Source organism: Ammodytes marinus (genome assembly GCF_949987685.1).
Source record: "Ammodytes marinus genome assembly, chromosome: 19".
NCBI classification, from domain to species: domain Eukaryota; kingdom Metazoa; phylum Chordata; class Actinopteri; order Uranoscopiformes; family Ammodytidae; genus Ammodytes; species Ammodytes marinus.
Window position 1 is genome coordinate 4,026,690 of NC_137223.1, and position 21,794 is coordinate 4,048,483.

General features: G+C 40.9%; 1 protein-coding gene across 1 annotated transcript; it reads left to right on the top strand.

Moving 5' to 3' along the window:
* Positions 1-19,260: 19,260 nt before the first annotated feature.
* LOC307266410 (gamma-crystallin M2-like) lies at positions 19,261-19,797 on the top strand (the record flags this gene model as incomplete). The annotated part of the gene is made up of 1 exon (XM_080048423.1): positions 19,261-19,797. The coding sequence occupies exon 1, from the start codon at positions 19,264-19,266 to the stop codon at positions 19,795-19,797; it is 534 nt and encodes a 177-aa protein (XP_079904549.1). The 5' UTR covers positions 19,261-19,263.
* Positions 19,798-21,794: the final 1,997 nt, after the last annotated feature.

Sequence of the window (21,794 nt, forward strand, 5' to 3'; positions counted from 1 at the left end):
ACATACATAATTATGAACGGACGGAGGGATGGACAACCCAAAAACATAATGCATCCTATTGCTGTCACGGAGGCATAATTAAGAATTATTGCAACTGTCCATTGAGATTCTCATTCTTATGCTCAAATTCAGATTGAAGGAATCTCTTCAAAGATGTGTTTAGCAGATAGTGCCATGAAAGTCACATCACAAGACAGGTTTCCATGCACGCGCACACATACGCACGCACACACACACACACACAGTTACATACAGTAAGTGTGAGCTCAGTTCTCTTTCCCGTCATGACTGAAGGCAGAGACAGTAGTAAATGTGACATGCAGCTAGGAATTGTTAAAGAAATTAGTTAATCTCCAGGCAGGGGTCACTCAGTCACCTGTAAAACAGTTGGATGACGCTGAAAACAAAGAGGCCGCCAACGGCAGGGATTAGTGTGTGTGTGTGTGTGTGTGTGTGTGTTATGCTTTCATTGTATGGAAGGTTGATGATGAGAAGTGTGTCATTGCATATGTGCCCTAACAAGTATCTATAAACTGACTGGAACAAACTAATGAATCATATTTGTGAATGACGAGCGAGACATTTCTTATCGCGTACTTCTTAGTCCTTGTTGCTTCAATGAGAGCTGCCATTATCACAAGGCCAGAGGAGACAGACCAGGGGCCAGGGTCTTAATGCCTAAAACTGTGCTAGAATTGATATATAAAACAAAAAAATGTATGTACAAAAATGCCAAAAAAAAGCCTTAGATTGCCTCAGAAGGTTCAGACAGTGACTTAAATAAAAATGTATTCAACAGTGTTTGTGGTACGGGTGGTGTACACATTTGCAGCCCCCCTTGGATGAGAAACTACATTATCTGGGAGTCCTGCCTGAGTGAAACAATACCAGAGGTGGAGGGTTAATAAAGTTTCCATGGTGCCACACACAGTGGCAGCAGTTCCTGCTCACTGAGCCGCTGAAAAGACTCAGGTCTTTTGAAGTACAGGGGGCGCTCTGGAGGACTTTTTATCACTCTGTGGATGTATCGGCCATATTCTGTGGTGTGGCGTGCAGGAGCAGCAGCACCATGCCTGATGCCAGGAATAAGCTGAATAGCCTTATTGGAATAACAGGCTCTGTCCTGGGGTGCTCCCTCGACCGGACGGAGGTGGTCGGAGACATGAAGGGGGACGTGTTGTCCAACATGGACGACAGCTTGGTTACATCAGTTACATCACTAAGAAGCTCCTTCAGTGACGGACTGATACACCCGTGATGTGTGAAGGAGAGAAACAGCAGCTCTTCCTCAGTGTCTGCTCTATGGGGTTATTTAGGATTCAGGTACAAGGGCGTTGAACAGAAGGTAGTGAAAAAAAATCATGAATGCATGAGAGTAATGACCCAGGCAAGACTAAGTAAGTTTACAAAAGTGCCACTGCTATTGTCTTTGACCTTTGGAGAAATGCATTTATTTATATCCAAGGGGGAACATATAAGTTATTTAAACTGCTAACCAATGCTGCTTTATTTTTATGTTTAAAAGTGTGAAATATATATTACAAAACTTTCAATAACCTGTATATAGAAAGACCCAGGCAAGTAGACTTATAATAACCATCTATTTATTATATCGCATTGCAATATCCACAAATTCACCCACCCAACCTTAGGTAACAAATTTCCTGCAGGAAACACAAAATTAATTTTGTCCAAATAATCAAATTTTTATCCCATGTTTAAGATTCTATTACTTTGCATTTCACAAGACTTTTTAAGTCCATATTAACAATGTAAATACAATCTTACCAGTGTATCTTGATTGGGAATTAAATAAATAAAGGAAAGTTTGTTTATGAACATATTTCAAATCGAGTGCAATGAGCCACGAGTTAGAATATTTTTATTATTGTTTATTATTATTATTCAAACACAGAAAATAGCAGCAAGCAATTAACCTATACACACACACACACACACACACACACACACACACACACACACACACACATATATATATATATATATATATATATATATATATATATATATATATAAATGTGTGTGTGTGTGTGTGTGTGTGTGTGTGTGTGTTGGGATTTCAATGGGGCAGGTTTGTTTATTATCAAAATTAAATAATTAACAAATTACATTAAATGATTAAATATCAATAATTATTATTAATAAGAATTAATAATAAAACGGGGCACCATCCTGGTATACAGGAAACAACTATCAAATCATGTTTGCAGTCTCAAAAAGTGAATGCGTTAAACAATAAGAATTTCGGGTTTATTTACCATTAAAGGGGAAGGATTTTGTGAGGTCTTGGTATAGCATTGGTTAAAATAATTAATTCATATAGTATTTATTTACAGAAAATGAATCAATAACAGCAAATAGATATTTACACTAATATCTCTTGAATTAACTATGTTTAAATTAAGCTAAGGATCTGTGTCTGTGGATGCAAATTAGCCTCCTCCTTCCCTGCTTTGAGGCTAATCCATGTGAGGAAAGGAGGGAGAAGTAGAGGGAAACAGGGGAATAAAATAAAAACAGAGACTTTGGTAAAAGCGTCTGTTCGTTGCTGGGTTGTTGCTTTGTTGGGGGTTCTGGTTCATTGGAATAAATAGGGGGATCTGCTTTGCAGGGTTGTCGTGATAACAGCTTTAGTTAGCTGGTCCTTTCTGGACAGTCAGCAATGCCGTGCTTACTTGCTTCGTTCCTTTGTTCCTCTGAGGTCTGTTGGACAGACTTGGTTGCTGGCGTTGCAAGGTCTGGTCCCGGAGGGAAACCCAATGGACCTGGAGCAGCAGAGAGTTGTTTAACGACCCTGCTCTGGAGATCTTCTTGGCCTCTCCAAGATCTCCTGAGCAGTCCACCGAGAGAGATACAGGTGAAACTCATATTATTAGAATATCATGGAAAAGCTCTTTTTTTAAATCTAATTTGATTTAAAAAGTGAAAGTTCCATCAAACCACCTTTTCAGACCATCAACCCAAGATCCTGTCTTTAAAGAATGGCATAAGAAGGGTATTGTGCGCTTCAAGAACCTGTATATGGGTAACACTCTAGCATCATTTGAACAACTAAGCAACAAATTCGGTCTTACAAGGTCAGATTTTTTCAGATATTTGCAAACAAGACATTTTGTGCTATCCAAATTGACCAGCTCTTCTATACCAGCAGACACAAACCTTGTTGATTTTGTTCTTTCTACCAACCCATCTCAAAAGAGACTTGTCTCTGCGTTCTATGGCAGGATGTTGGATCTAAGACATGCCTCTATGGACAAGATCAAAGCAGCATGGGAAGGGGACCTGGACTTCTCTTTAGCGGAAGATACATGGAGCTCCATTCTTAGACATGTTAATTCCACCTCTATATGTGCTCGACATTGCCTGATCCAATTCAAAGTGGTTCATAGGTCTCATATCTCAAAAGCCAAATTATCCACAATTTACCCTGATGTTAGTCCACTGTGCGTAAGATGCAACATCTATGAAGCCTCTCTACCCAGCCTTAACAAATTCTGGGTAGAGGTCTTCCAAACATTATCTCAGGTGTTACACATAAAGTTGGAACCAAAACCACTAATTGCACTTTTTGGGGTCACTGACGAGGTGGTTGGACTAACTGCAGTTAAGCGACGTACTATATCTTTTGCCTCTCTTCTGGCCCGGCGAACCATTTTGCTGAGGTGGAGGGAACCTGTCCCGCCCACTCATACACAATGGCTGAGAGATGTTATGTCCTGTCTCAAGATAGAAAAGATTAGGTACTTGCTTCAGCATTCCAGTGCGGGATTTCGTAAAGCATGGGTTCCTTTTTTGGGCTCGTTCCAATCTTTGTAAACTGGCAGTGACTTGGGAGGGATTATTTTTGGGTACTTTGATGTTTTTTTTCCTTTACTATTGTTTGTTTTAAAGCGTCATAAGTTGTTTTTCATTTATTCTTTTCATTTCAATATTATGTAACAAAATAACAACCTGGCACTCTGTAATATCATAAAACCAAATAAAAAGATTTTGATTAAAAAAAAAGTGAAAGTTCCATATATTCTAGATATATTAGACATATAGTGATATATTTCAGGCATTTTTTTGTTTAAATTTACAGGATTCCAGCTTACAGCTCATGAAAACCAGAAATCGAGCATCTCAAAATATTAGAATATTCCATAAGGCCAATCAAAACAAACATTTATAACACAGAAATGCATTTACTTTTCATAAGTATTTTCATTCATCTACCATATACTTGGTCTGGGATCTTATTTTGCATGAATTATTGCATTAATGTGGCATGGCATGGTGACGATCAGTCTGTGGCACAACTGAGGTGTTATGAAAGCCCAGGCTGCTTTGATAGTGACCTTAAGCTCGTCTGTATTGTTGAGTCTGGTGTGTATCATCTGCCTTTTGACAATAGCCCAAAGATTCTCTATGAAGTTCAGGTCAGGATAGTTGTCTGGCCATTCAAGTACAGCAATACCATGGTCAACCAGTAACTAGTGGTTTCTGGCACTGTGGACAGGTGCCAAATCTTGCTGGAAAAGTAAACTGTCATCTCCAAAAAGCTTGTCAACAGACGGAAGCATGAAGTGCTCTAAAATCTTCTGGTAGACGGCTGTGTTGACTCTGGACTTGATAACACTGTGGACCAACAGCAGCAGATGACATGATACCTCAAATCATCACTGATCCAAATTAAATGCTGCGTTTCATTTTGAAATCAAGGTCCCACAGTCTAGAGGAAGAGTGGAGGGGCACAAAATCCAAGTTGCTTGATGACCAGTGTCAAGTTACAACAGTCAGTGATGATTTGAGGCACCATGTCATCTGCTGATGTTGGTCCACTGTGTTATCAGGTCCAAAGTCAACACAGCCATCAATCCAGAGATTTTAGTGCACGTCATGCTTGCGTCTGTTGATTAGCTTTATGAATATGCTGATTTCCTTTTTCCAGCAAGACTTGACACCTGTCCACAGTGCCAAAACCACTAGTAACTGGTTGACTGACCATGGTATTGCTGTACTTGAATGGCCAGACAACTCTCCTGACCTGAGACCCATAGATAATCTATGGAGTACTGTCAAGAGGCAGATGATACACACAGACCCAACAATACAGACGAGCTGAAGGCCACTATCAAAGCAACATGGGCTTCCATAACACCTCAGCAGTGCCACAGACTGATAGCATCCATGCCAAGCCGCATTGAGGCAGGAATTCATGCAAAAGGGGCCAAAACCTAGTACTGAGTACATAGGCATGATTATACTTTATAGATGGCCGACGTTTTCTGTATTGAAAATCCTTTTTTTATTGATTTCATGTAATATTCTAATTTTATGAGAATTTGAATTTGGGGTTTTCATAAGCTGTAAACCATAATCATCAAAATTATAAAAATAAATATCTCACTTCGCATGCAATGAGTCTATATAATATATTAGTTTCACCTTTAAAGTTGAATTACTGAAATAAATTAACTTTTGCATGATATTCAAATTTTTCGAGTTTCACCTGTAGATTCAACCACCTCGGGCAAAGGTCGGTAGTGATGGAGAGAGATGGACCAAGGGAAGTATGTGGGTTGCGCCCATGAAAAACAAGGCAAATCTTCTCTGACAATGCCAAACAGCGTATGCTGCTATTGACTCTTGTCTGGTGTTGTTTATTGGATTGGATGATTGAAGTCTGAATAAACAAAACATATTGGCAATTTAACAATTAATTGATTTAACAGGGGCTTTAGTAGCATGTGGAAGAACCATATACAGCCACAACAGCCTGGCACCTGCAAACAAGCTGTTTAGCATTGCCCACATACTCAACTCTGCTGCTAAACCAACAAATGCATTTTATTTACAAGTGTGGCACCAAATAAACATATCCAGATTAGGGGCCAACCGATTTAGATTTTTTGGGGCTGATGCCGATTAAAGGCAGAAAAAAAATCCGATGGCTGATTCAATTTAAAAAAATGTAAACACTTAAATATAGATGTATAAATACTTTTTTACTGTCAAATGTGTGCAGGAACTTTTTCTTTATTGTAATATGCATTGTCTAAAAAAATTAAGTGTGTCAAATATGTCTAAAGGGACATAGGGGATTTTTTAAAACTTAGACATTCTGGCATTTTATCTTACTGCAAGTCATTAACAGTCACGAGATGACCAATGCCTCTGGTAATGGTTGCAGGGGAAACTGTCAATGTAGCGTAAATTAATCCAATGTATTACTACACACCTGCTGCTGCTGCTGTAAATAGGCCATGGCCTTAATGCTATTCATTTAGGCTACCTCCAGGGCACCAATGCATTTAAATTTAACACGACTGCTTGATAACATTTTTAAAAAATAGGTACATTTTTGGCCGATGCCGATTATTCTGAGATAGGCTATAATCAGCCGACCAATTAATTGGTGGGGCTCTTATCCAGATTCAAACAAATATTGATCAACAGCCTCAGCTTTGGATGTCTGTAGCAGTACACAACAGCTGTACATCGGAGCAGAGCCGGCCCAAGCCTTCAGGGGGCCCTAAGCGAAATATGATTAGGGCCCCCCTCTCCAATGTTAGCGCTGCTGAAACGCTGTTAAATATCATTCACACACCCAGTGTTTTCCGCTAGTGCCTCCACTGTGCGGCTGTGCGAAAATATTAGACAGCCGAGATTCAGACCCTCCTAGGGGGGTCCGGGGGTATGCCCCCCCGGGAGATTTTTTTAACCTTTTTAAAGTGAAATGCATGAATCTGGTGCACTTTGAGAGGAAAATTAAAAGGCTAAATCTGAGAAATCTTGTGTGAACAAATAATTTGGAGACACTGGGTCAGATGAATTAGAAGCTATTGAAGAAGGACACATCGATTTTCCATAAAAATATTAATATAAAATAAAATATTATGGGTTGGGCTTTGGAGCTCTTTTTCTTTTACGGGACATATTTCTCTGTAATATAGTGAATGCATTTAAATGCATTGTGAGGAACGAAGCAGAAGAACTCTGTTATCCAGCTACTGTATTTTTTTTTTTTCCACAGACAAGGCTGACATAGGCTATAGACTATACACAGTGCATGGGCAACTGAGGGCAGCCCCATTTCCAATTGTTTTTAAATAAACTCAATACACACTGTGCATGGATGTGAACGTGACATGATCAGATAATTTCGGATTTCCTCCGAGATGAACTGATTAAATGTTTAGGCTATTAATTATCTAGACCAAAACATTTTATTCCTTTTTTTGTATGATAACTCACATTTGCATAGTATGATGTTAATATCAAACACACAAACTAAGTCGGGGGCCCTAAGCGGCCGCTTAGTTCGCTTATGCCTCGGGCCGGCTCTGCATCGGAGCAACATATTTTGATACCTTGCTCAGAAAATGGCAAACTGACTTAAAGCTATAAAATGCCCAGGAAATGATTAAAAGAAAAAAACTCACAGGTCAAAGCTTGCTCACTTGTTTGGTCAAAGTCATACATTTTCACATTTCAACGTTCAAAAGTGGCTCATTAAACATGAACTTGCAGGGATAACAGTGTGTCCTGGGCTTCTGAATTTAAGTTTGAATTAATAAAGCTAAATGGGTTTCTGGTTAAGACTATAAAAAAAACACTTTCATCAAAGCCCTAACATATTTCAATAAAAGAAAGTGAGGGAAAGGCCTCCAGATGGTAGCTGGTACGGCGGTCTGTCTGGAGTTTAATGAGAGATATTTCTGTGGGATTTCTGCACTAATTACCTTCCTTAACATCAGCACAGACCGCCTGCCTGTCTCCCCTACTGTTTCATCAAATGCTCTAAAAGCCCCCAAGAATGTAAGATTGGGCATCACTATCCATCAGTCGGGCTGCAAAAAAAGCATGAGAAATGTTCCATGTGGCTGACATTTTGGCTAAAGCAGCTGTTTCAAATGCAACAACAATGTAAACCCCAACTTGTTCTTTCAACGTAAACATTTGAGTGACCAGGCTGCCCTAAAATTGTATGTCAAGACATACAATTGACTGCAGTAAGAAAAGATCTGTGGTATCTCCTTCACATACTGCGGGTGAATCAGTCTGTCACTGAAGGTAATACTCTGAAACTAACTCATGACGGGGGTGGGATGTGTTGTCCAACATGGAGGACAGCTTGGCTATCACCTTCCTGTCTCCTACCTCCAACATGTCTTGTGAGCACCTCCAGGACAGAGCTGGCTTTTTAAATCAGCTTATTTAGCTTATTCCTGTCAGCAGCCGTGATGCTGCTACTTCAGCACACAACACCAAATAATATGGCCGATGCTACACCAGAGTCAAAGAAAGTCCTCAGGTGCACGCCCTGTACTCAAAAAGACCTGAGGATCTTCAGCAGATATAGTCTACTCATATAGAGCACTAATCATCCCACTAGAGTCCAATTTATTATTAATGTGAAAGCCCAGGTACCTGTATGAATTCACAAACATAATGTCTACCCACTGGATGTTAACTGGTGTGGGTGGAGGGTGTTTAGACCAGCAGAAGTTTGGTCTTCCCGCGTTGATCTGGAGGTGGTTCCGCTGGCACCGGTCCACAAAGTCCCACTTCAGTTCCCTGTATTCACCGGCGTCCCCATCCTTAGTCAGGAAGAAGACAGCATCTTAGAACGGTATGGAGGAAAATAATTGCGGTTTTGATACCTTGACTTTTTCAAAGGTATACCTTGAAATCAGCCCATGCCTATAAAGGCCAGGACACACCGGTCCGACTACCGACCGTCGCCAGAAAATGGAGTCTGCCGATGAAGGCAGCTTCATTCTCCCCGACGCGGTCAAAAAAATCCGAAGAACACACCGAGCCGATTTACCGTACGTTCTGCGCTTGCGTCGGATGACATTAAGTAGCCTAGCTGTTATCATAATGTAGGCTGTCATTATAACGCACATACGTGGCCGCTCCTCGCCCAAACTACCTCGACTATTTCTGAAAATGTGAAAACGTCATGCACGGAGAATCTAATGCTATGTGCTGATTGTGTTTAGCCTACATAACAATCCGAACATTCTCCGATTTTATCGATAGCTTCCTAAATCATGTTTGACAAAAGTGAAAGTAATATCTGCTCTGCTGCCGTGGCAGAGCAGAGACGGGCGAGCCCTGCACCAATCAGATTGCTCCGGCTGAAAGACTGCCCGACGCCGATTGAACATGTTGAATCGGCTGAAAAGAAGCCCGACGACATCTACGACGGCACCGAACACACCAAACAGATTTGTATCCCCGCCCCCTCCAGACTCTCCGACGATCTCTGACGCCCGATTATCGGGCCGGTGTGTCCTGGCCTTAAGGGTGCCAGGACAGTTCTCTGTGAGGCCCCTGTACTACAGACCATCGTGTCAGACTGGTAGTTCTTAATCCTCACATACTGTGATCGGTTAGTCAGGTAATCCAGGACCCAGGCAGTGAGGTGAAGGTGTACTCCAGTACCCCAGCTTGTCCCTCAGCAGTGTAGGCTGGATGGTGTTGAAAACACTAGAGAAATCATAGAACATGATCCTCGAGTGAGCGCCGCTAACCAGCTGTGTAGCAGCGTCGTGCTAGTTAGTGCTATCAGCTGAGCCCTGGTGTAAACCATACCTTGGCAACCGTTGCTACACAAATGTTTTTGCATTTAAAGTTAAAAAAAAACACCAAATAAAACGAATACAATTATATATCCTTGTTCGTAGTCTTCATATAAAAGAAGTGATAAAAACAAGTAATTAAATTAAGCAATACAAAGGAAAAATGCTCTCAGAGAGCAGGAGCTGCTGTAACAGGCTGCCACTACGTTCGGTGCCATGGTAAAAATGGTTTACAATTCCATAATGCATTGAAACTTTCACTGATAAGAGTAGACGCGCATTCATAAAAATAAATTGGATGAGATAGAAATGACAGCTAATGGAATAACTGTTGCCGTTTAAGAGCGGAAGAATGCGGGCATGAGGAAGAACAGTCCCGAGCACGACGAGATGGAAGAAAAATACCACGAGCTGCAGCAGTCCCGCCAAGCATCAAGGTCATCATCTCTTTAATTTGCTGCCAATCAATTTTCCTGTTCTTTATTTCGGTAACCATCTCTGTTCTTTCCTTTTCCACGGATCATTGTGTTTTACCCCCAGGGATATCTGGCAGGAAATTGACTTGAGATTTTCTGGCCTTAAGTTTCCCTTTCCCAGGTATTCTTGAAGAGTTGATCTTGAGATCTGGGCATCCAGCCACCTGTAGCTTCCGTCTGAAGTTATGGGGATGCTGATATGTACTACACTTTATAGTGTGTGTGTGTGTGTGTGTGTGTGTGTGTGTGTGTGTGTGTGTGTGTGTGTGTGTGTGTGTGTGTGTGTGTGTGTGTGTCTCTACTCAAGTCAGTTTAAAAAGAAGAAAGCACAGGAACATTGCTGGTTTTAATTAACATGCCAGTCTGAAAGCTGTGTTCTGGTGGGACTTAAGCAGCAACACTACATACATACAGTCCATGAAGAGTACAGAGCATGACTGCACAGTCAGCTGAAGATAATGAATGTGTGTGTGTGTGTGTGTGTGTGTGTGTGTGTGTGTGTGTGTGTGTGTGTGTGTGTGTGTGTGTGTGTGTGTGTGTGTGTGTGCAGTCTGTGTAAAGCCTTTTCATTTTCAACAAAAGGTTGGGGCATGTGAGGACACACACCAACAAGCCATCAGCAGATCTTATCTATTTTTATGTTTTTGCGTTAACTCTCCCCAAAACACATGGTTACTCACAGATCCTGTATCTGCAGTAGGCTCTAGGGGAGCCTCAGTAACAAATGTATTCAATAGAACAGCTCAGAGCCACAAATTATGGGATTTGACAGTAGGTGTTGATAAATTCCCTTTGTTGTTTTTTTTGGGCAGTGATGTGCAAAAAAAGTTTCAAAGTTTAACTGTTGTTTAAAAATAAATACTAATGCGAAGAAGCCTACCTAAAAACATTCATCGTAATTAGAAACTAATAATAATAACATATTTTGTTATTGGCAAATTTGTGGATGTGTCAGTCTAATCCAGAACTAGACAAAAAAGACGATATTGTATAATCCCGCTAAACCCTAGTGCAACTTCATTGACAGATGGCAAGTGTTATTTCAAGTTCTAAGTTATTGTCATTTAATTCTGGTCTCTGTCATGACATATGTTCTACACACCCATCCATCCCTTTGACCTTTATGCACTTAAAGCCTCGCTAGTAAAGGTGACAGTACATCCTGCACTGGGATTTAAATAAGAATGTGCAAAAGGAAATTACAGATTCACCCAATATGAATACTTTTCATAACAGTGGGTGAGTCGAGCTGTCTGGAGCAGGACCAAAACAAATAAAAAGGGCTTCAGCTACATGGGAGGGCACAGAAGGTTGTTATGCACTTATGGTGAAACACACTGGGAATTAAATATTGACTTATTTAGAGGCACACAGGGGCTAAATCATTTTGTAGCATGTAGGACAGCCTTTGAGGCACTGCTGAAAAAAATGTCCAAAGGGAGGGCATACTAGGTTGCACTTTATCATGTTTACGCCAATGGAAGGGCACCCTAGAGGGCACACATCACATTTTTCCTATGAAGGAAAGGCATCCTAGTGGGTTCTTAATCATCTTTTCCCCAATGAAAGGGGTTGATAACCCTACAGAGAACCTACACCAAAATCTGCAGCATCCCTCAGCATTTACAGAGCTTTATAGTTAGTTTCGGCTCAATGTCTATCTGACCCACCAACAACTTTACTTTGTGGTTCAATTAAGCATTTCACTAGGCAGCTGTTTTCAGTAAGGAAGTCACCGTACTCTACCTGCTCAGCAGCAATGGCAGACAGACAGATGGTAAGCATGTAGCACTTAATGAGGGATATTTCCCTTTCCAGAAGTTGGTAAACTAAAGACAAAACTAAAATAAAAAATTGTATATACTGCAATCAAATAAATAAACAAGGTTTAACCTAAGGGTGTATTCACACATGCCGTGTTTAGTTCGATTGAAACGAACTCAGGTGCACTTCCGCCTTCGGTGCGCATCTTTCAGGCAGGTGTGAATACAGCAATCGCATTTGGGGGCGGACCAAACAAGCGCTCCGAGACTCAGCTGAAGAGGTAGTCTCAATGCGTTTCCAAACGCACTCTGCTGCAGTTCGTTTGTGGTGTGAATTTGTCCGGACCCAAATGCAGGAAGCACTGTGCCTTTTATTTTTTAATAAATTGCTGTCAGCTTCACACTATGGGAAAGTATTGTTGTCACCATTGTTAGGACGATAAGTCGTGGTTTGACCGGGAGCCCAGAACAATATATTACATTTGATCGAGAGGACGCGTAAAAATGCTGATGTGTTCAGCGATCAGATGAAGGAGAGGGGAACATCTCCCGCACAGTGCCAACAGGTTCACGCTGCGCAAGAAGTGTGTGTTTTTATTTTGCTTCCCATGTACGGGACCGTCAATACCGTGTATTGACCCCGTGTCAGTTTGGAGCTGAACTGCGCCGAACTGACAGCCAGCTGATACACAGCTTAATCAGCTGAGTGTCGGCATGAGCCTATTCTTCTCGCGAGCCGTGCGTCCAGCAGCAAAAATACAGTACAAATGATGTTTCACATCGTAGACTACAAGCCACAACGTGGCATTGTCAAAGGGCTTCATATTATAACCATAAGAAACAACAATAGTCCTGGATCGGATACACTCTACCTCCATGTGCGCCCGACATGCTCTTGTGCAATTTAAAGTAGTACATCGTATCCACATGTCTAAAACTAAATTAGCTTGTATGTTCCCCGATGTAGACCCGACCTGTGATAGCTGTAAGAGCGCACCGGCATCACTCTTTCACATGTACTAGTTGTGTCCCACCTTGACTGAGTTTTGGACATCAGTTTTTCAAACAATTTCTGAAGTACTTCAGCATCAAATTGAGCCGAACTCTTACACTGCAATTTTTGGCATTGCTCCAAATCCGGGCTTGCCTAAAGTGAAGTTGAAGGTACTGGCCTTCACCTCATTACTTGCTCGTAGGGCTATCTTACTCAAGTGGAAAGATCCTGCTCCTCCTTCCCACTCACATTGGATTAGAGACATTATGTCATGTATGAATTTAGAGAAAATACGTTATACTACCCAGGGATCCGAGAATAAATTTGACAGAATTTGGCACCCCTTCCTAAATTATTTTAAAAAACCAACAACAACAATAAAAGAGTAGCTACCCCCTCCCCTCTCTTATCTGATTTAATTTTATTTCTTTATGGTTTTTTTCGATTGTTTATTTGTTTCTTGTAGCGTGTATTTCGTTTATGTAATTTTTTAACATTGTGTATTGTTTATTTTTTTTGATGCAGGATTGTTTGTGGTTGGGTGGGGGGGTGGGATATGGGCGGGGTGTGTTCGGGGGAAGAAAAAAGGGGAAAAAACTCAATCATTGTACTGTATTTGCTTCGCAAATCCTTTGATGAATAAAAAAAACCTTTGAAGAAGAAACAACAATAATTAAATTTTTTTTCTTCTTTATTTATAGGCTAGATGTAGGCCTTTTTATTATTTTTAACCCCATATTATATCAATGATATATTTTGCAGTTTTTACTTCGTTCTTCCTGCTTCTCTCCACCCCAGAATGTCTGTCAATGAATGAATGACCTCAGATCACGTGTGGTTTTGCTTCGTAATGCTGGTTCACTTACAAAAGGGGCAATATGAAAGTGGACCACACCAAGGAAGGGGAAGGTCCACTATTTTGTTTCTACTGATTAGAGTCATGGGTTCGTCTCATGGATTTGTATAAAGCATTTAAATGTCAATGACATAATGTGTAGATGTGTGCATTTTTCAAAGTAACTGCTGCTCTCAGCTGCTTGCTGTGCAAGTAATAAACGTGTTACACCTTAAGGCAAACAGGTCTGCACAATGTTCAACGCATATTACCTTTTCATAAAATAGAGCTCTGGGATTGAGAGGAGACCTTGGAGGGGTTTCTGGGCGCTTTGCTGTTCAGAGGAAGAAGCAAAAAGAGCTTTTCATTCCAACTTTGGCACAGTCTCTATCGAAATGGGGTTTAAAAGAGGCAGTATGGAGGTTGGGCTTCTCAGTGTGCTTTTTGTGTTTTCCCAGGCACATCCAAAATAAAAGTCCCACGGTGCTTTTGTTGCTGATGGTTGCACAACTTCAGCACGACTACCCGTTGTTTTTTTATGGACCTGCACAGCTGAGGGATAGGTTAACTCCTAGATGGCATAGATACATTAGAGAATGTTTCTTCAATTAGTCTTCATTCATGGCAGTGGACAAAAGACAGAATGACATGAAGCAAAACAAATTCCTCATTAAGTACGTAATTTTCGCTTGATCAGCCGACCTTCAAATGGCTGACTTGATTTGCAGTAGGACACATGTGCAACATTGTGATGAGCTCAGCCTACGTTTGGTTTTCCCAATTCACCCTTATGTTGTTTTTTTGTTTTTTACAATGGCTGATAGTGTATCCAATAGAGGGTATGTTTTTTTTCTTCTAATTTTGTTTACATTCTGAGGAGATCATGTTAAAATAGCTTATTAGAATTGTGACACTCAATATTAACCAACAAACTCAAAAATTCCCATGCAATTTAAAAATCTGTTTTTCTGTCACACCAGGTCACTGAGGAGAAATCACCACCCTACGCCAGGTTTCACGTATGATTCATCAAACGGTTGCATCTCACCAATCTCAGCGTGCGCCAGATCAGTGTTGATAAATGCGGCGGCTGAAAACAATCACTAATTTGAATATCACACCCCTATATATTCTGAGTTCAGAGGCCTCGCCCATAGAGTTGCCGACATGGAGATGCACAGAACTAGACAGAAAAGAAGCTTCTCTGAGGTTGAAATCGACACTATAACTTCTGAGGTTGAAGAAATGCATTAGTTTTATTTGGTAGCCTTCAAAGCAGCATTAAAAGGAGGCCATAAGGTAGCCGTATGGAAGTCTATCACTGCTGTGGTCAACAGATCTCCAGCTGAGGTATGTATATTTTAGGTTTACATCAATGTTAATGCTCAAATAATATGAAATGTCCTATGTGGCCTATGTTAAAGTTTATATATATATATACATATAAATATATATATAGGGGAGAGTGGGGTGAGATGTGCCACTTTTTACTCAAAGTGATTTTAAAGTGAGGCCTTGACAGTTATGTCTCCAACTCAAATAAGTACATATATTTCAGGATGTTGTGCATCCCTGGGGTAGTGGCGAAGTGGGTAGGGAGTTCGCCTCTGGTGTGCAGGGTCAGAGATTCGATCCCCTGTCTCCCCGCCACATGTCGAAGTGTCCCTGGGCAAGACACTGAACCCCGAATTGCTCCCGATAGTTAGCTTAGCACCCTAGTGCTAAGCCTACCCTGCGTGGTAGCTGCTGCTATCGGTGTATGAATGTGTGTGTGTGAATGTGCACAAAAACAATGTAAAGCGCTTTGGGTCTGTGATAAACGGAGATATAGCGCTATACAAGTCCATTTACCCCACCCCCCCGTCCTTTCTTTTTTCTTTTAACTGTTTTTCTTTTTTTTTCATGTCTATTTGTGCACATTTTTGTGAGAAAGCTTATTGTTTTTTGAGTGATGTATTTTGACTTCAATCGAGCCCGGAGACAGTTGTTCTTTGTTTGTGTTCTTGTTGTAATATTTTTTTAAAAACCCAATAAATAAATGAAAAAACATAAAAATAATTGTAGGTCACTACATATAAGATAAAAACTGTGCTTGATGAATTACACATTTAATAAAAATTTACAGTAATCAAAATGACACAACTGATGAAAATGTTCATACTTTAACATCATTTTATTTTAGGTGAGTCAGTGTGTGGGATGTCAGGCCAGCAGTGTCCCAATAAAACAGGTGGAATACATGCCGATCAAGGTAATTATTTTATTAAAATTTGTATTATCTTTCACAGATAGACAAAAAGTAGAGTCAAACACAGCTAAGTTTGCATAAAGCAAATCAGTATGTTGTTGCTGCTTTTATTTATTTATTATTCTTCCGGACAATTACACACAATACACAATTTTCTCTTTGCATATTCATACATATTACTTTGTGTTACTTTTAAAGAGTTATATTGAAATGGTGCATGCGTGTATCAATTTGATGCTAAAAACTGTTTTGAAAATGGATTGTTAGGTTTTCTTTCAAGAGTTTAATTTGGCCGTATAAGTGAGACGGCTACAACGTGCTCAGGCACGCTCCGGCCCTGCCCCCACCTGCCTGCTCAAATCTGCCTGTGCGCCGCTGAAAGCGTTCCGGAAGGAAATGGTCTCCACTTATATAGCGCTTTTCCCTGGTTTTTCACAGACTGAAAGCGCTTTACATTGTTTCATACACATTCACCCAATCATACACACATCATACACCGATAGCAGCAGCTACCACGCAGGGTGCAAGCTAACTATAGGGAGCAATTTCGGGTTCAATGTCTTGCCCAGGGACACTTCGACATGTGGATGGTAGGCGGGGTATCGAACCTCCGACCCTGCACTCCAAAGGTGACCTCCTTACCCACTTCGCCACTGCCGCAGGTAACCAATCACAACGGAGTGGGGTTTGCAGGAGGGGGGCAAGAGGGCGGAGAAGCACAAAGCCGAGTGTGGACCAGTGTTGCCAACTTAGCGATTTTGTCGCTATATTTAGCGACTTTTCAGCCCCCCTGGCGACTTTTTTTTTCAAAACAGCGACAAGCGACAAATCTAGCTTTTTTTTCTGGTGTAATTGGTGACTTTTTCGCCGAAGCAAGTATCACTTTTAACGCTTCTCAACGAGCAGCGGGAGCCTCCCGGCCCGTCCCCCGTAACAGAGCACTGACAGACGGCCCGGTCCTCACGCAGCAGCCCCTCCCAGCTGCGGTCAGAGCAGGAGATACACCTCTCTGCACGTGTTCCGTTAGCATCACTATTAGCAGTTAGCAGCTTTTCCCACCTCTTCTACAGTCTACGAGTAGTGCAATTCAAAATGTTATGCAGTGCTTTTTTATTCCATGAGCATGTATGATTACTGCTAGACTTAACATTACCAGGTTGGTTGTTTATGCGATTGTCACGTTCATAACACTAGAACCTCATCTATTCAAATATTACTGTATAAAACCCCTGTCTACAAATATGCAAATTAGGCGATGACGTCATCTGGCGACTTCTTGGACAGCCAATAGCTACTTTTCTTACTGAAGAGTTGGCAACACTGGTGTGGACCAAGCCCCAACCTCAGCGATTTTTACCAGCATCCAATAAGGAAGTGACCACAAGTGCCACTGGGGGGTGGTGCCAAGACCGAGCAGTTTTTCTTTGACTCACTTGTCTTATTAAACCTATTTACAGCCTGGGCCACAAAACCATTTTAGTCTGTATGTTTAGGTCATATCTCCATGACAACACTGAGGGGGGTGAATTTTTTTGGACCACGCTAGTTTTTATTCTTTCGGAGGTATGTATTGGCGCGATCTCTTGAGTGACAGCTCTCCGCCCATTGTCCCTCACTTTGCCTCGGAGGTATACGTCAGCCATCTCCCTCCCCCTCACAAAATGTCGGCGTGCACAAACCAGGATTATTGGATGCCGTGTGAATAACTGAGGTCAGCCTGAATGCTACATCCATATTATTTACTATCTATGGTGTGGAGACTGCTGAATACACCCAGATGAGAGGAAGAGTTTCCCGAAAATCTACATGGTTTTTTGTGCTGTGATTCGTGTCATGTTGCTCTATAGGAGTCATAAATGAGAAATTAAACCACAAAAGTAGTATAATAGGAGATCTTTAAGGACAAAGCGCCAGATGACAACTACATTTTCGCCATACTTTTTAATGTTTGGTAGGGAGGCGAGGTACCCCTGTCAAATACATGCTGAATACAGGTTGAGTTTCACTTGAAAATTATATGAATTAATACAATTGTAAATTTCTGCTATAATGTAAAACAATGAGTTGTAATGTTTGACTATAACATCAAAACCATGTTATAGGTTGACAGCAGTGTTTTAAGACAACATGTCTGTGGAAGAAGTCACAGAAGAGGTGCTGAAGCTATCAGATTAAAAAATATAAATAAAGTTAAGGCCACCAACATCTTCAAGGTAGGAATGAAAGTGTGGAGGTTGAATGTGAGGCGCCAGCAGAGGAAAGGGGGGAAATTGGGCCATACATGATCTCATGAATAGAGGGGAAAAGTGTGGCTCTAGTGGACAGCCGGGGAGTGGTGTTCCCCAAAATTAACACGCCCATGTAGATCTGACCAATCAGAGCAGACAAGGCTTTTTGCGAAGGGGGACATGTGTCAAAACCAAGCTGTAGAGATAGAGGGCAAAAAAGGCTGGAAAAGTAGATGGAGAAATGGGCAATGGTAGAAAACTAATGGGTTTTTTGAACAATAAACCATGAAAGCCTCTCTGGTAGACCACGGAAATACACATTTAAACCTGAGTTTTACTATGATATGTCCCCTTTAACTATTTATGAAACTTTACATTGGTAATGAAATGACAGCCACCATTGGAGAAGAAAGGGGTGGGCTATCAGCAGCTAGCTAACGTTAGCTAGTTAGCTAAATTGTAACTTAAGGCAAAAGTTAGAAACCAGATAATGTTAGCTTTCATCGTTAGACATTTGAATAAATCAAACATCAATATTAGCCACATAGATTGGCCTATTTACAGCCCTCAGAAAACTGACATATTCTCTTTAATGAAAGTTCATCAATTCATGGCTTAAAATCTTGAGCTGTAGAACTTTCAGCAGACATTCCTAGCGGTAAGCTACGCGACTGTCCCACGTGCGGATACGGCACAGGCTCTGCATGTAGAACAAATAATAATAATTGATTTGTGGGCCGGATCAGAAATATAAACAGGCAGGATTTGGCCCACGGGCCTCGAGTTTGACCAATGTGATATACAGTAGCTGAGGACACAGAACCCTAAATTTTGGTTAAATGAGCAAAGAAAATACGAATACAAATAAAGATGAAGAGAAACTGCTAGGACAAAGCATTGTAGGTGAAATTGCTTGTTCTTTTTAGGGGAACAGCTGTAAACGTGGACAACCCTCAGTGCTCTATGGGCTTCTATGGTATGCTGCTGACTCAGGCTGTTTTCACAAAGGGGCCCTCTGCTTTTCAGGTATAAAAAGGGAAGGTTTCAAACAGGTAGACACTCAGTTCAGCTCCAAGCATCCATTAGCACCAGCATCAGCTTAGCATCAGCTCTAGCAACAACAGCAAACATGATGGGCAAAATCATCTTCTACGAGGAGAGGAACTTCCAGGGCCGCAACTACGAGTGCATGAGCGACTGCCCCGACATGTCCTCCTACATGAACCGCTGCCACTCCTGCCGTGTGGAGAGGGGCTGCTTCATGGTCTTTGACCGCACCAACTTCATGGGCAACCAGTACTTCTTCAGGAGGGGCGAGTACGCCGACTACATGAGCATGATGGGCATGAGCGACTGCATCAAGTCCTGCCGCATGATCCCCATGCACAGAGGCCAGTACAGGATGAGGGTCTACGAGAACGAGAACTTCCAGGGCCAGATGCACGAGATGATGGACGACTGCAACAACATCACAGAGCGCTACAGCATGTCCAACTTCATGTCCTGCAACGTGATGGACGGCCACTGGCTGATGTACGAGCAGCCCCACTTCAGAGGCAGGATGATGTACATGAGGCCTGGAGAGTACAGGAGCTTCAACACCATGGGCTCCAGCAACATGAGGTTCATGAGCATGAGGCGTATCATGGATTCCTGCCAGTAGATCAGCTCACCATGATGGTGCAAGCAATTCGTTTCTAAACAAATTAAAGATTAGTGATCAAGCAGCTTACCTGAACTCATAAACACTGGATTTTGACTGCTGCAAATTAATTAAAAAGATTGGCAACCAGGAAACTGCAAACACAAATGTCACTGAGTATTGGCTGATAAAGAGAAAAACAACAGTCACCATAAAGAAAGAATAATAAATCCTACTTTATCATAAAATTAACTTGGAGTTGAGTCTTTTCTTGTTCTTGTTTTTATGCTTTCCTCTTCCTATAGTTTTCTTAAGGTACCTTGTCAACCTTCGTACTTACTTTCCGATACCGTTGACCCCTGATGTAGGCAGATTAAGGTAAAATATTATGCTAATTTTGATATGAGAGCGAGTGTTGTAATGTCTCATAATATGGAGTCTCTAGTCACCCCGGAGACCCATATAAATGTTGAAAAACCATGAAAAGGTGAATTTTGAATAATAATACGCAACCTTTAAAGTACATTTGTCATAAAACAAATTTATGTTGGGTTTGGTAAAAAAAATCTGACTCCTTACTGGTTCCAACCAATATGGATCATTGGACATTCGATATCATATTCTTGTCAGTGTTGGGATTCCCCTGAACACTGCTCTTCATTTTTAACCTGTATTTTAAGGCCAGTTTTTAGGAAACCAGGAAGTGAGATTAGGCCAACAGGATTAAATAATGTTAGTATAATTTTGGTGATAAATGCAGTTTTTTCTTTGTTTCTATCTTTTCTAGACTCCTCTCTCTCTCTGGCCATCGGTGCAGTGATGGAATATTCCACTTCCGCTTTCACAACTAAAGTCAAAGACAATTTGCTTGCTGCCATTGTGAAATAGAATCCACCAAAATGGAAAACAGCAGAATTTTTTTTTTAAACACCTTAAAGAAGCCAGACACTCATTTAAAGATATTTTATGTTTTTGACTTTTCAGAGTCTAATCACCAGTCCCATCTTAATCCAATATTAGCATTAATTTGGAGGTTTTGCTTTTACTCCACGTCATAAAAAAAAATAATAACTGCCCAAAAAGTTGTTGGATGTCCTCTTCTCTCTCTTGTCTACAACAGACACTGCCACAGGAGAGCTCATAACATCCTCAGAGACTCATCCCACCCAGGCTATGACCTGTTTGAACTGTTGCCCCCTGGTAGGCGCTACAGGGCAATCAGATCAAAAACAAACAGGCTAAGAACAGTTTCTATCCCCAGAGCTGTTATTTCTCTAAATAATGCAGAATTATAAATTATTGCATTATCATACCAATCTGACCTTTAAAATTGGCTGACATTTTGATTTATATATATATAGGCTAAATTTGTTTTTGAATTCTTAAACATTCTATATATTTAAAAAACAAAATGTAATTTTGTTTTTGTTTACATTTTTTATTTTTTTTAAAGAGCACTTATTTTGAGAGCCTCTACCCCAATTCCGTTGCACTTTGTGCAATGACAATAGGCCTATGTCACGCAACAAAAGAAGACCGGAAGAACGTTGCTAAGTAGGGTTACAGCACTTCCGGTTAGCAATTTACGTCTATGAACAATGGCAGAGGTGGATAAATACCGTTGGAGCAAGTACCTAAAGTCACCAACGAAGATGTATTAAGGATTGTGAATCAACACTCACGTGTTGAAACGTCCAAACTGCGGAAAAGGTATAAGTTCTTCTGGGAGAAATACATTTTCAATTACAGAGGTAAGTGTTTGATTTCTATTGACACTGTGCCGCTAGCTAGCTTGACTGTGTCCGATAGCACTAAGTGTATGTATACAATCATATGAAAAAGTTTGGGAACCCCTCTCAGCCGGCATTATAATTGACTCTGCTTTCACAAAAAAAATATAAAAGTGGTATGTCTTTAATTTACCAGGAACAGCTAAGTACTGGGATGTTTTCCAAACAAAGATTTTTTGAAAAGCAGTATTTGGTTGTATGAAATAAAATAAAATGTGAAACACTGGC